The sequence below is a fragment of the Vulpes lagopus genome, chromosome 1, assembly GCF_018345385.1.
Source record: "Vulpes lagopus strain Blue_001 chromosome 1, ASM1834538v1, whole genome shotgun sequence".
NCBI classification, from domain to species: domain Eukaryota; kingdom Metazoa; phylum Chordata; class Mammalia; order Carnivora; family Canidae; genus Vulpes; species Vulpes lagopus.
In genome coordinates this window covers 180,564,820-180,580,296 of record NC_054824.1, presented here as the reverse complement: position 1 = coordinate 180,580,296, position 15,477 = coordinate 180,564,820, and the positions used below count along the sequence as shown (strand labels likewise).

The following is a 15,477-nucleotide window of genomic DNA, read 5'->3' as shown; positions in this document are numbered from 1 at the left end:
CAAAATATTACCTATAATCTACCCAGAATGCCTATGTTAGTTTTCTACTTAGCAAAAAAATTTTAACGTTATCTTACTTTGCATAGTAGACATATTCCTTCTATCTGTTTTTGATATTAGATTCCATTTTAATAACATCAGAGAGGTGTACTATTTAAATTTACCATATGTAAATGTCATTGAAACTTCACCCCATAATTTTATCTATTTTATTAATTGAAAATTTTTGTGTCGGACTACTACTATCAGTAAGTGAAGGATTCTGATTTAATAAATTATCTTTTTTGAACCTCTTTTAATATAAAATATTACACATAGAAAATTGCACAGAACACAAATGTAGAGCCTGATAATTTTTCACCAAGTTAATACCCATGTAACCACCAAGAAATTACGTCAAGAAATAGAATATTATCATCTTCTCAGCAGACATTTCTCAATCCATTAACTCCTTCACCCTCATCCATAACCATTACTCTAATATATGCCTTTTTTTCTGTACATCTTTAAACAGTATAATTTTGTCTTGTCTGTTTTTTGAATTTTACATAGATAGGTTCAAACAATGTGAATTCTTTTATTCTATTCTACATTATTAAATTTGTGAGATGTATTAGTGTTGAGTGTAACTGTGGTCTAACTTTCATTCTATAATATTCTGTAATATACTTATCTTTTCTATTGTTGATGAACATTTGGCTTCCCAGTTTTGATCTATTATAAGCAATGATCACTTCTATGAATATGCCTTTTGGTGTAAAATGTACACTCTGATATATACCTATGAGTACAATTGTTTGTTTTTGAGTGTGTATATTTCAGTTTTAGTATATATTGCCAAAAAAATTGTAAAATAGTGATAGCACACACCATGCTGTTTATGAGCATTCATGTAACTCCATGTTCAGTTAAATACTTGGAAATTGTCTTTTTAATTTTAACTATTCTGATGGTTGTGAGGTAGTATCTTGGAGTAGTTTTAATTTGCATTTTCTTGATATTGGACATGTTTTTAAATTGGAAATCTCTTGCTAAGTGTTAGTCTTTTTTTTTTTTTTTTTTTCCATTTCAATTGTTTGCCTTCATGTAGATTTGCAAGAGATGTTGAACATTCTGGATTTTAGCCCTTTGTTGGATATGAGTGTTACAAATATCTTCATCTCAGACTGTGATTTACTGTTTTATGAAATGAAAATTGTATTATGGCTCGTGGTATTTTTGTGTACCATCTAAGGACTTTTTTCTTAACCCAAGGCCTTGAAGATATTCTTCTACATTATATTTTAAAAGCTTTAATGTAATGTCTTTCACACTTAAATCCCTCCTGATTTGTGTTAGGGACCTTTTTTTTTTTTTTTTAATAGTTGGATATCCAGTTGTTTCAGTAAATTGACTGAATCAGTCCTTGACTCATTGCTGTGCACCTTTCAGTAAATTGACTGAAATCGTCCTTGACTCATTGCTGTGCACCTTTAGCATACATCAAATTTTCTTATGTCTATGCTTCTGTTTCTAGAATTTTTTTCTGTATCACTGTTCTTTTTGTTTCATCTTTGGGTCTTGTACTTTAGCTTTACATGAAATCCAGATATCTAGTAGATAAGTCCTCCTTTTGCTTTTTAAAGAAGTTTTTAACTATTTTAATTCTTCTACATTTGCATAACATTTTGAATCTGAAGTATAAAAGTGTTGGAATTTGAAATTTAATAGGTCAGTTTAGTTAGAATTGGTATCTTTAAATACTGAACATGGTATCTGGTACCTATTTATTTAGGTCTTGTTTAAGTATCTCCTAATATGGTTTTATGATTTGATGCAAGAGGTCACAAGTATTTTTGTTTTTATGTATATAATATATTTTTTTAATTTAGATTTTAAAAAATTTTATTTATTTTTTTAGATTTTAAAAAATTTTAAATGAACATAATTAGATTTTTAAGTTTTAAATTAGCACTCAGTAAAATAGACTCTTTTTTGGTGTGCAGCTCCATAAACTAAATACATGTACATATTTATGTAATCACTACCTCAGTCAGGTTATAGAACAGTTCCTTCACCCAGAAAACTTCTGCATGCTATTTCTTTGTGGTCATTCCTCCTGCCCCACTCAGCCCCAGGAGACCATAACTCCATTTTCTGTTACCATAGTTTTGCCTTTTTGAGAATGTCACGTACATGGAGCCACAGAGTATGTAACCTTTTGGGACTCACTTTTTTTCACTCAGCATAATACCTTTGAAGCTCTGCTAAGTTACATATATCAGTAGTTTGCTTTTATTGCTGAGTAGTGTGGAGTAGTGTGGAGGTTAATTTGATGAGACATTAACTGCTTGGGAGATATCTGTGTTGTTTCCAGTTTTGAGTCATTTCATTTCTTTAAATATTTATGATCAGGATTGCTGGGTCATTTGGTTAAGTATGTGTTTAACTTTATAAGATACTGGCAAACTGGGGATCCCTGGGTGGCTCAGCGGTTTAGCGCCTGCCTTTGGCCCGGGGCGTGATCCTGGAGTCCCGGGATCGAGTCCCGTGTTGGGCTCCCTGCGTGGAGCCTGCTTCTCCCTCTGCCTGCGTCTCTGCCTCTCTCTCCTATGTCTATCACCAATGGATAAATAAAATCTTAAAAAAAAAAAAAAAAGATACTGGCAAACTGGTTTCTAGAGTGGCTATACCATTTTCATTCCCACTCTAGTGCATAAGAGTTCTCATTGCTCTACATCTTCCAATGTTGTGATGTCAGTGTTTTTTAGCCATTCTGTTATATGTGTAGTGGTATCTAATATTGGTTTTATTTTGCATTTCCCTAATCACTGATGATGTATATGTTTTCAAGTGCTTAATTGGCTTCAGGATTATCTTCTTTGTGAAGTGTCTGTTGAAATCTTTTGCTTATTGTTGTAATTGAATTGCTTATCTTACTGAGATTTAAAGTTCTTTCCATATCCTTTCCATATTCTTTGCCAGTGATTTGCAATTATTTTTTCCTAATCTATAGGCCTTTTCTAGGAAGTTTCTTCATCCCAATGTTGGTAAATGCTCTGTGTACTTAAAAAGAATGTACATTCTGTTGTTAATGTGTAGACTGTTCTGTAAATGTTAGATCTATTTGGTTGATGATGTTTAGGTCTTTTATATCTTGACTAATTTTCTCTTTGCCCTCTGAGTAAAAGAATAAACAATGTTCAGATCTCCCAACTGTAATAGGATATGTCTTTCTCCTTTCAGTTCTTTGTTTTATCATCATATATGTTGAAGCTCTGTTGTTAGGCACATGTACCCTTGAAATTGATGAGTTGGGTCTTTTATTATTATGTAATGTTGTTTTTTATCCCTTGTAGTTTTCTTTACTCCGAAGTCTACCTTGCTTGCTGTTAGTATAACCACCCCGACTTTCACTGGACTATCAGCTGCAGGGTATATATTTTTTTTCCTTTTGCTTGTTAATTACTTATATGATTATATATGACGTGAAGTCTAGACAGTATTTAGTTTTTATGTTTTGAAAATCTCTGTCCTTTGATCAGTGGTTTAGACTATTTATATTTCAAGAATTTATTGATATATGTGAATTTAGCTCTATTATTTTACTGTTTCTGAATGTTTCCATTCTTTCGTTTTTCCCTTTCTACTTTCTTGGCTTTTCAGTTCTTTGAACATTTGATAGTGTCACACTTTAGTCTGTTTTCTTTCTGACTATATCCCTTTGTACCTGTTTTTTTGTTGTTGTGTGTGATTGCTCTAGGAGTTCCAGTGTATGTAACTTTTAATCCACTTAGAATTAATATTTTATTACTTTAAGTTGAATATAGAAAACTTACCACTATATAAGTCCCTTTGTGTCCTGTTGCCCACTTTTATGTTTAGTTGTCTTGTCACTGAATCTACATACAATTAAAATCACATCAAGGAGTGTTATAATTTTTGCTTTCGATCATAATAAGTATTTTAAACACATGAGAATAATCTATGCTGTTAATGCAGGCATTTATCATTTCTATTGCTGTGCTTTATTTTTTTGTATTACATTTTTTTACAATTTATAAACCAACAAGGATACATTATTATTAACTAAAGTCCATAGTTTACCTTAGGCTTCACTTTTTATGTGGTGTTGTTATGTGTGTTTGATCAAAATCCTATCCTGAAAATCCTCTAGACTCCACCTATTCATTCATCCCTTACTCCTCTTCACAATTCCGAGCAACTCATGATTTTTTTATCGTCTCTGTAGTTTTGTTTTTTCCGAGAATGTCCTGTAGTTCAATTCCATCAGTATATATGCTCTTTTCAGATTGGTTTCTCTCTCTCAGCAATATGCATTTAAGTTGATTTTATGTCTTTTTTTTGGTTTGATAACTTACATGTTTTTATTGCTGAATAACATTCCATTATAGGATGTACCTCAGGACTTTTTTTTATCTATTGACCTATCAAAGGATATCTTGGTCGCTTCTGATTTGGGACAATTATGAATAAAGATGTTATAAACATCTGTGTACAGGTTTTTCTGTGGACATTGGTTTGCAGCTTCTTTGGGTGTGTATCTTACAGTGGGATTGCCTGATCATGTGATAAAACTAGGTTTATAAAAACAAAAAACAAAAGAACTAGGTTTGTGAGAAACTGTCAAACTGTCTTCCAAAGCATCTGTACCATTTTGCACTCCCACCAGCAGTGAATGAGAGTTCCTGTTGCTCCACGTCCTGGCCAGCATTTGGTGTTCAGTATTTTCGATTTTAGCCGTTCTAATATATATATATTGGCATCACATTGTTTCAGTTTGCAATTCCCTAAAATGCTGTATGATGTTGAGCATCTTTTCATATGCTTATTTGCCATCTGTATGTCTTCTTTGGTGATATGTTTGGATCTTTTGTTCATTTTTAAAATTCGTATTGTCCATTTTTTATTATTGAGTTTTAAGGGTTTTTGTATATTTGGATTCATACCCTTTATCAGATATGTATTTGGCCAATATTTTCTCCTAGTGTATGGCTTATCTTTTTGTTCTATTAACAGTTTTTCACAGAGAAGAATTTCTTTATTAAAGATTTTATTTATTTATTCATGAGACACAGAGAGACAGGCAGACACATAGGCAAAGAGAGAAGTAGGCTCCTTGCAAGGAGCCCGATGTGGGACTCGATCCTTGGACTCCAGGATCACGTCCTAGGCCAAAGTCAGGCTCTCAACTGCTGAGTCACACCCCAGGTATCCCCACAGAGCATAATTTTTTAATTTTAATGATGCCTGACATCAACTTTTTTCTTTCTTGGATTATACTTTTGGCGTTATATCTAAAAAGCCATTGCCAAAGTCACTTAGATGTTCTGTTGTTACTTCCTATATATTTTATGATTTTACATTTTATATTTAGATCTGTGATTGATTTTAGTTAATTTTTATGAAAGGTAAGAGTCAGTGTTTAGATTCATTCTTTTTCATATGGTTGCTGCTTATTCCAGAATAATTTTTTGAAAACAAACAAATTATCCTTTGTCTACTCAGTTGTTATCCCTTTGCCAAAGATCAATTGACTATGTTTTATGGGTATATTTCTGGGCTCCCAGTTCCATTCTAGTGATTTATTTGTTAGTTTGCCAATACCACACTGTCTCAATTACTATCGTCTTAGAGTAAATTTTGAAGTTGGATGATGTTAGTCTTCCAGCTTTCTTCCTCTTTAATGTTTGCTGTTCTGGGTCTCCTGCCTCTCCAAATAAACCTTAGAATCAGTTTGCTGATATCCACAGGGTAATTAGGTGAGATTTTGATTGAGATTGCATTGAATTTATGGATTTAGGAAGAATTGACAGCACTGAGTCTTCTACCCATGAACATGATACATCTCTCCATTTATTTAGATCTTCTTTGATTTCTTCCATTACAGTTTTATAGTGTTCCTCCTACAGGTCCTTTGTATATTTAGATTTATTTTGAAGTATTTCTCTTTTTTGCTACTAATGTTAATGGTGCTATATCCTACAAATTTACTGTGATTGTTTATTAGTTCCAGGAGGGTTTTTTTTTTTTTTTGTCATCTCTTTGGATTATCTGCATAGATGATTGTGTCACCTGTGGACAAAGAAAGGTTTATTATTTTTGTCTCTTGTATACCTTTTATATCCTTTTCTTATTACATTAGCTGGGACTTCATTGAATAGGAGTGGTGAGGATACATCTTTGTATCGTTCCAGATCTTAATGGAAGAGCATCTAGTTTCTCACTGATGAGTTTGTCATTAGTTGTAGATGTTTGACTAGATGTTCTTTATCATATTGTGAAAGTTCCTCTCTATTCTTGGTTTGTTGAGATATTGCCTTTTGAATCATTTTTCTTTTTCAGCCTAGATAATTTGTATTGATCTTAAAGTATATTGATTCTTTTGTTTATCATCTGCTATTGAGCCATTCCAATGAGATTTGGTTTGGTTTTTTTCTTTTAATTTTGATAATTGTGTTTTTCAGTTCTAATATTTCCATTTGGTTCTTATACGTATGTGTCTTTGATGTTTTTACTGATACTTTCTATCCTTCCATTAGTTTCAATATTTGGAACATTTTTACATCTGCTGTTTTAAAGTCTTTGTTGAGTAATTCCAGTGTCTATTGGCATCGGTTGAGTGTCTTTTCCTACACAGGTTGAAATTGTACCTGTATTTTTTTATGCCAAGTATTTTTTAATTATATACTGAATATTTTAAACGCTATGAGAGATTTTTTGTTTGTTTAAATACTATGTGAATGTTGGTATTTTAGTTTCATGAAGTAATCTGCTTTGTTGGGCTCAGGCCACAAGTTCTTATCAGCTTTCTATGGGTTTGGCTTCAACATCATTTCTTTTTTAAAGCATTTACAGTGATATTCGTATCAATCACATGTGTGTATCAGCAAATGGCCAGTTTGGGATCTAGGCAGTGATGTGTTTCTTAATTCAGTACTCAAAGGCTAATCTGTTGTCAGACCCATGTGTACTCAGCTTAGTGGTAAACCTAAGAATTCATAACAAAAGGGATTGCTTTCCTGAGCTATCCCTTCTCTCCAATCCTCCTGGGACTCTCCAGGTGTTTTTAGGGCTGCCCTGTTTGGTTCTCTGGCCAGAAAGGTGGTAAACCTTTGATTACACTGGTGTGCTGTGTTCTTTCTGTGACTACCCATAGCCAAGAGCAAGCAGAGACTCTGTATCTTTAGTAAGAGAAAATACAAAATATGGCAAAAGTTATGGAGATAGGGAGAAATGAAGAATTGGAGTGATGAAAGCAATCTGCCACAGGTATCTTTGGTAGAGTAAAAATAATAAATACAAATAAAGTAGCACTTTATTTGGTTTAAAATCTAGGCCCCATACCAACTCTTGGTACTTGCTTGATGACTTTACAAAAAGTTTTACATCATAAGTTTTGTTTTCTTTACATGAGAAAAGAATGCTAACTTATTGTGTTTTGTGAGAATTAAATAAGAAAATTATACATAATGCTCTTTAGTAAAAGCTATTTAAAGACAGCAGTGCTGCTAAAATAAATCTCTACTGCAAGGAGAGACAATGAACTTATCTTTCATGATCCATATCAACACTGATTAACATTTCAGTAACAGAAACTGGTAGCAGTATTCAGAATAAATGATTATCAAAATGCAAAATGAGCTATCCATATTGAACCTTTAATGTATGAGTTTGAAGGTTTCACAAATGAACACCTAGGGAGGAAGAAAGAAAAAGAATGGCAACTACATCTCTGAACAATTATTTGCTTTACTTTTCCCTACTTTTTTAAGGCAGCTTAATAAAATTTACATTTGCATCAAGCTTAAAGTTCTTTCTTTTTTTAAAAAAAGGAGATTTTATTTGTTTATTCATGAGAGACACAGAGAGGCAGAGAGAGAAGCAGGCTTCCAGGAACCTGATTCAGGATTCAATCCCAGGACCCTGGGATCACAACCTGAGCCATAGGCAGATGCTCAAGCACTGAGCCACAGGCAGATGCTCAAGCACTGAGCCACCCAGGTGCTTCAATCTTACAGTTTTCAAAGTTTTCAATTTTGCTTTAATACACTGAAATGTAGTTGGACAAATGTTCTGGTTACTTACACATCTCTTCATAGTAATGTGCCTTATTTCTCCTTATTTCTCATCAGCCTGAAGAGTAGGAACAAAACCACAAGGGACACGTAGTAAGGAATAGGCAATATCTGTTAGGAAAAACTTAGAGGGTTCCTAACTCTCTTCACCCTGGATAGGTGTGCTTGCTCGAGGCACCGTTGCATGACAATGGGTATAGTGCTATAGGAGACAGAAGTACCTAGCCCCTATACTGTTTTACTTATATGTAAGGGAAAGTAAGCTGTGATAGGGAATTCTCTCCCGACCTTTGCCCCTAACAAAGGAGTTAGGGAATGTGAGTGGTATGGGAAGAAAGCAACCTTGGCTATTCAAGAGTTAACTATTTATCACTTCTCAAATCTTCAGAATTCTACTTTGTGTGTCTAATTAGGAATTACCATTCACTAATTCTTAATGAAAAAAATGACTCAGAGCTTGCTTCTCAGATTCCTGTGTTTATATTATTGGACCTGTATAGGATCCCCCACATAAACAGTTTCCAATCATTACAAGATAGCTTAGAAGCCTTGATATTAAGGGGGAAATACAAAAATCCAAAGATATATTCATAGGAAATTTATACTTAGAATCAATAGACAACAGAATATTACTATAGCTTTATTTGGACTGTTTTCTTATATGTTATTCTAATAGAATATAAACTTGCTTCATATTTTTCCCTGGAATACAAATGCAATATAAATACCACTAGGCTTGAGACAAGGATTTCTAAATTGGCTACAGCTGTATCAACATAGAAACTAAACTACAAACAAAAGAGACAAATATTACCCAAATGCGATGTTTTTTAATTTAATGTGTTTATTTTTAAACAGAATGTTAGCAAAATGAATATTTGCAGAGGTATTAAGTATAGAAGGTTCCATCTGTCTTATTTTGTGTCCTTTCTTGCCTTTTGCAGAGGTATTGGAGAAGATACTCCACCAGAAAACAGTTTCTGAAGTTGAAATACTATTCAATTATCCTGCAATCTAGGATAAGAATGATAATTGCTGTTACTTCTTACAAACGATATCTTTGGGCCACAGTTACAATTCAGAGACATTGGCGGGCTTCTTTAAGAAGCAAGCATGATCAACAGAGATATAAGATGCTAAAGTCATCGTGTCTCATAATCCAATCTATGTTCAGAAGATGGAAGCGACGCAAAATGCAATTACAAATAAAAGCTACGATAGTATTGCAAAGAGCTTTTAGAGAATGGCATGTCAGGAAACGAGCTAAAGAAGAAAAATCTGCTATTGTCATACAATCATGGTATAGAATGCACAAAGAATTACGGAAATATGTTCAGATTAGATCTTGTGTTGTTATCATTCAGACAAGATTCCGGTGCCTTCAAGCTCAAAAGTTATATAAAAGAAAAAAAGAAGCTATACTGACCATTCAAAAGTACTACAAAGCGTATCTGAAAGGAAAGATGGAGCGCACCAACTATTTGCAGAAACGGGCTGCAGCCATTCTACTGCAGACTGCTTTCAGGAGGATGAAAGCTCGCAATTTATACAGACAAAGCAGAGCTGCTTGTGTTCTTCAGTCCTACTGGAGGATGAGACAAGACAGATTTCGATTTCTAAACCTTAAGAAAATTACTACCAAATTGCAGGCACAAGTAAGAAAACATCAACAATTACAGAAATATAGGAAGATAAAGAAAGCTGCCCTTGTAATTCAGATTCATTTTCGAGCTTATGTTTCAGCGAAGAAGGTTCTAGCATCTTACCAGAAAACACGTTCTGCTGTCCTTGTTCTACAGTCTGCATATAGAGGGATGCAAGCCAGGAAAAAGTTTATTCACATCCTCACATCCATTATAAAGATTCAATCATGTTACAGAGCTTACATTTCCAGAAAAAGATTTCTGAGACTAAAAAATGCTACAGTAAAGTTACAGTCAATTGTCAAGATGAGACAAACTCGGAAACGATATTTACACTGGAGAGCAGCCGCGCTAATTATCCAGCGGTGGTACCGGTGGGCAAAACTGGCTGCACTAAAGAGACACGAATATGTGCAGATGCGGGAATCCTGTATCAAATTGCAAGCTTTTGTTAGAGGTCACCTGGTTCGAAAGCAGATACGGTTGCAAAGACAAGCTGCTATTTCACTACAGTCTTATTTCAGGATGAGAAAGAAGCGGCAGTACTACCTGGAAATTTATAAAGCAACTCTTGTCATTCAGAATTACTATCGTGCGTACAAAGCACAGGTCAATCAAAGGAAGAACTTCTTGCAAGTCAAAAGAGCAGTTACTTGTTTGCAGGCAGCTTACAGAGGTTATAAAGTACGCCAGCTAATCAAACAACAATCTATAGCTGCTCTTAAAATTCAAACTGCTTTTAGAGGCTATAGGGAAAGGAAGAAATATCAATATGTGCTTCAGTCTACTGTCAAGATTCAGAGATGGTACAGGACATGCAGGACTGTTCGTGGTATAAGAACACAATTTTTAAAGACCAAGGCAGCTGTGATTTCTCTCCAGTGTGCTTATCGTGGCTGGAAAGTTCGAAAGCAGATCGGAAGGGAACGTCAAGCTGCAGTGAGGATTCAGTCTGCTTTTAGAATGGCCAAAGCCCAGAAACAGTTCAAATTATTAAAAACAGCAGCATTAGTCATCCAGCAACATCTGAGAGCATGGACTGCAGGAAAGAGGCAACGTATGGAATACATTGAACTCCGTGAGGCAGCACTGAGGCTTCAATCTACTTGGAAGGGAAAGAGAGTGAGAAGGCAGATTCAGAAGCAACACAAATGTGCTGTCATCATACAGTCAAACTATAGAATGTATGTGCAACAAAAGAAGTGGAAAATGATGAAAAAAGCCGCTCGTCTGATCCAAATGTATTACAGGGCTTACAGTATTGGAAGGAAACAGCGTCAGTTGTACTTGAAAACCAAAGCGGCTGCCGTTGTTTTACAGTCAGCTTATCGAAGTATGAAAGTAAGAAAAAAAATAAAGGAGTGCAACAGAGCAGCAGTAACTATACAGTCCACATATAGAGCTTACAAAACCAAAAAAAACTATGCAAACTGCAGGGCTTCGGCTATCGTAATTCAGAGATGGTATCGAGGTATTAAAATTGCAAACCACCAACGTAAGGAATACCTTAATTTAAAGAAAACAGCAGTTAAAATTCAAGCTATTTATAGAGGTATTAGAGTAAGAAGGCATAACCAACACCTGCACATGGCAGCCACTGTTATTCAAGCCATGTTTAAAATGCATCAAGCAAAAATGAGATACCATAAAATGAGAACAGCAGCTGTCATAATTCAGGTAAGATATAGAGCATATTGTGAAGGTAAGATTCAGCGTGCAAAGTACTTGACGATTATGAAAGCTATTACTATTCTTCAGGCAAGTTTTAGAGGAACAAGAGTTAGACAGACCCTCAGAAAGATGCAGAGCGCAGCCACGCTTATCCAGTCCTACTATAGAAGACACAGACAGCAAGCCTATTTTACTAAGTTAAAGAAGGTAACAAGAACAATACAGCAAAGGTACCGGGCAGTAAAGGAAAGAAACACACAGCTTCAAAGGTATAACAAATTAAGGCATTCTGTCATACGTATTCAGGCTGGTTTTAGGGGGATGAAAGCTAGAAGACATTTAAAAAGTATGCATTTAGCCGCAACTCTTATTCAAAGGAGATTTAGAACTCTCAGAATGAGAAGAAGATTCCTGCATCTCAGGAAAACTGCTGTTTGGGTTCAGAGAAAGTACCGTGCAACTGTCAGTGCAAAGCATTACTTCCAACGCTTCGTGCGGGTACAAAAGGCGGTCATTAAAATCCAGTCATCATACAGAGGATGGATGGTAAGGAAAAAGATGCAAGAGGTGCACAGGGCTGCCACTGCCATCCAGGCAGCTTTCAGAATGCACAGAGCAAATGTGAAGTACCAGGCCTTGAAACATGCCTCAGTTGTGATCCAGCAGCACTTCCGAGCAAGCAGGGCTGCAAAACTACAGAGGCAGTGTTATCTCCGACAAAGACATTCTGCTCTGATCCTTCAGGCTGCGTTTAGGGGGATGAAAGCCAGAGGACATTTGAAAAACATGCATTCCTCTGCGACCCTTATTCAAAGCACGTTTAGATCTTTAGTGGTGAGGAAAAGGTTCATTTCCCTCAAAAGAGCTACTGTTTTTGTTCAGAGAAAATACCGGGCCACCATTTGTGCCAGGCATCACTTGCACCAATTCTTGAAATTAAAAAAAGCGGTCATTACAATCCAGTCATCTTACCGAAGGCTGGTGGCAAAGAAGAAGCTGCAGGAGATGCACAGGGCTGCGGTTCTCATCCAGGCCACTTACAGAATGCACAGAACATATGTTACATTTCAGACCTGGAAACATGCCTCCATTTTAATTCAGCAACATTACCGAACATACAGGGCTGCAAAATTGCAAAGAGAAAATTCTGTTCAACAGAGACGTTCTGCTTTGATCATTCAGGCTGCATATAAGGGAATGAAAGCAAGACAGCTTTTAAGGGAAAAACACAGAGCTGCTATCATAATACAAAGCACATACAGAATGTATAGGCAGTATCTTTTTTACCAAAAGATCCAGTGGGCTACAAAAGTAATACAAGAAAAATATAGAGCAAATAAAAAGAAAGCTCTTCAACACAGTGCACTCAGGAATGCAGCAGCAGCCTGTACTGAAGCAGATTTCCAGGACATGATCCTAAGGAAACCGATTCAGGAACAGCATCAGGCCGCCACTATTATTCAGAAGCATTTTAAAGCCTCCAAAGTAAGGAAGCATTATCTCCACTTGAGAGCAAATGTAATTTTTGTCCAAAGACGATACAGGGCACTAACTGCAGTGCGCACCCAGGCAGTCGTGTGTAGACAGTCTTCATATAGAAGTTGTAAGTTGCAAGAGGACATGCAGCATAGGCACCTGGCTGCCACACGAATTCAGTCATTCTACCGAATGCACAGAGCCAAACTCGATTATCAAGCAAAGAAAACCGCCGTTGCTGTAATACAGAATTATTTTAGGTCCTATATCCGAGTAAAAGTGGAAAGGGAAAATTTTTTGGCAGTTCAGAAGTCTGTGCGAATTATTCAGGCTGCTTTTAGGGGCATGAAGGTTAGAGAGAGACTGAAAACCCTCTCGGAGGTGAACATGGTAGCCAGTGCTAAGCAGTCTGCCTTCTGCTCTTGCAGAACCGAAGCTCAGTGTGCAGCTGTTCACGGCTCAGCACTTAGGACTCAGAAGTGGCGTGGAGCTTCCCTGGTCACTTGTTCACAGGAGGCCGAGTACCCCCAGAGAGAGGCTCTAGTAGCGACTCAAAGAGCTTTCTGCGAGATGGTCACAAGGAAATTGGAAACACAGAAGTGTGCTGCCCTGCGCATCCAGTACTTCCTTCAGATGGCCGTGTGTCGGAGAAGGTTTGTCCAGCAGAAAAGAGCTGCGGTGACCCTCCAGCAGTACTTCAGGACGTGGCAAACAAGAAGGCAGTTTTTATTGTACAGGAAGGCAGCAGTCATCTTACAAAATCACCACCGAGCCTTTTTGTCTACAAAACATCAAAGACAAGTATATTTACAAATTAGGAGCAGCATTATCGTGATTCAAGCTAGAACGAGAGGATTTATACAGAAACGGAGGTTTCAGAAAATTAAAGATAGTACCATAAAAATCCAGGTACTTCTCTATTTAAGTGTAAAGCTTGCATTCTTTCTGCAGTCGGTATTTGTTAGAATCTGTAAAATTAACTTACGCAGGTCATAAAGAGTAGTACTTCATTTACATGACCATTTCAATGATCTTCCAAAATGGAACATTTGTTTGAGAGTGGGAAAGGGGCACAATAGTAATTCAGCACAGAACTTGGGATCTTCTGAACATGGTCACTCTTTGCTTGATGCATTTCAATAGATATTAATTTTGAGCACATAGTTTGATACATGGGAGTTCTCTACTGAGTAAAATTATTTTTTTAAGTTTTTTTTTAGTTTATTTTTTTAATTTTTATTTATGATAGTCACACACACACAGAGAGAGAGAGAGAGAGAGAGGCAGAGACAGAGGCAGAGGCAGAGGGAGAAGCAGGCTCCATGCACCGGGAGCCCGATGTGGGTTTCGATCTCGGGTCTCCAGGATTGCGCCCTGGGCTAAAGGCAGGCGCCAAACCACTGCGCCACCCAGGGATCCTGTAAAATTATTTTTTAAGTGAGAAATTTAAGCTAAGGTGAAGTGAGATTTGGCAAAATTTAGGCCAAATGATATAATTGTATTCCTCTACCCATGTGTTAATGAAGCCACTTAAGCTATATAGATATGTACTTTATTCAGAGTGTTTAGTAGTTTTGGTTTCCAAAGCATTTTTATATAATTTTTTCATTATGTTATTATTCTACATAAAAGATATATATACTCTATATAACACATAAAAATATTATATCCACACTTCTCGCACACATACATGTATCAGTGGGTGAGAATTATAGAATATTATGTCTCCTGAAATGTGAAGGACTGAGAAAAGTTAAATAACTTCTAATGTTGCCAGAGAGAGGCAGATCCAGGAATGGAATCTAGGTACTTCAGCAATTTATTTCCCACCTGTTCATACGCTAGGCTTTGAACCTTGGTGTGATATGTTGGTACTTGTTGGTTTGCTGTTAAACTTAGATATGCTGTTTCCATTGAGCAAATGTCCAGTGCTGGCAATGTGCTAAATGCTATCGTGGGTGATTGGCATAGACAGTAAGAAATACTTAGTTGCTGTCCTTAAAGCACTGACGTGAGCAGGGACGCACAATTATAAAACAAAATGAGAAGTTTATGTTGCTGGGAACATAAAGAAGAGAAACCTAAGTTTCTCTCGGTCAGAAAAGGCTTCCCAGGACGAGCAGCATTTAGGTTGAGCTGTTAAGCCAAAGGATGAATTCAAAATAGCCCAATAAAATGTATCCAGTGTATCCCCCTGTAGGAGATAACACAGAATTTAAAAATGAGAGAGAGAGAGAGAGAGAGAGAGAGAGAGAGAGTGTGTGTGTGTGTGTGTGTGTGTGGTATAGTGTAAAAAGTAATGTGAGACCAGGTTGACAGTAGAGGGAGTGAGATTTCAAAGAGCTTTGTGAGATATAGACACAAGTTTAGTCTCTTCCACTAGATTAAAAGAAGTTCTAGAAGAATTTTAAATGGAGAAAACCAGAATCATATTTTTATTTTTAAAAAACTACTGTGGCAGGAATGTGGAAGAGGAACCGAAAGGGAAATAGGGAGACCACCCAGGAGGCTCTTGGCATTAGGTCAGGTGAAAGATAGTTTAGTAAGATGTAGTGACAATGGGATGGAAGAGGTAGTATTTGCATTATATAGAGTATAAACAAGCATCC

The 15,477-nt window shown here is 36.2% G+C and overlaps 1 protein-coding gene across 4 annotated transcripts in view; it reads left to right on the top strand.

The window, feature by feature from the left end:
* Positions 1-15,477, top strand: part of ASPM (assembly factor for spindle microtubules) — a 69,107-nt gene that overhangs the window by 37,171 nt on the left and 16,459 nt on the right. For 2 of the 4 annotated variants that reach the window (XM_041743933.1, XM_041743773.1), the window contains exon 18: positions 9,023-11,398. In XM_041743933.1, coding sequence (XP_041599867.1) covers positions 9,023-11,398 — 2,376 coding nt within the window. Of the gene's footprint in view, positions 1-9,022; positions 13,778-15,477 lie in introns of all 4 variants that reach the window. The other 2 variants (XM_041743686.1, XM_041743853.1) reach the window with 2 other exon arrangements.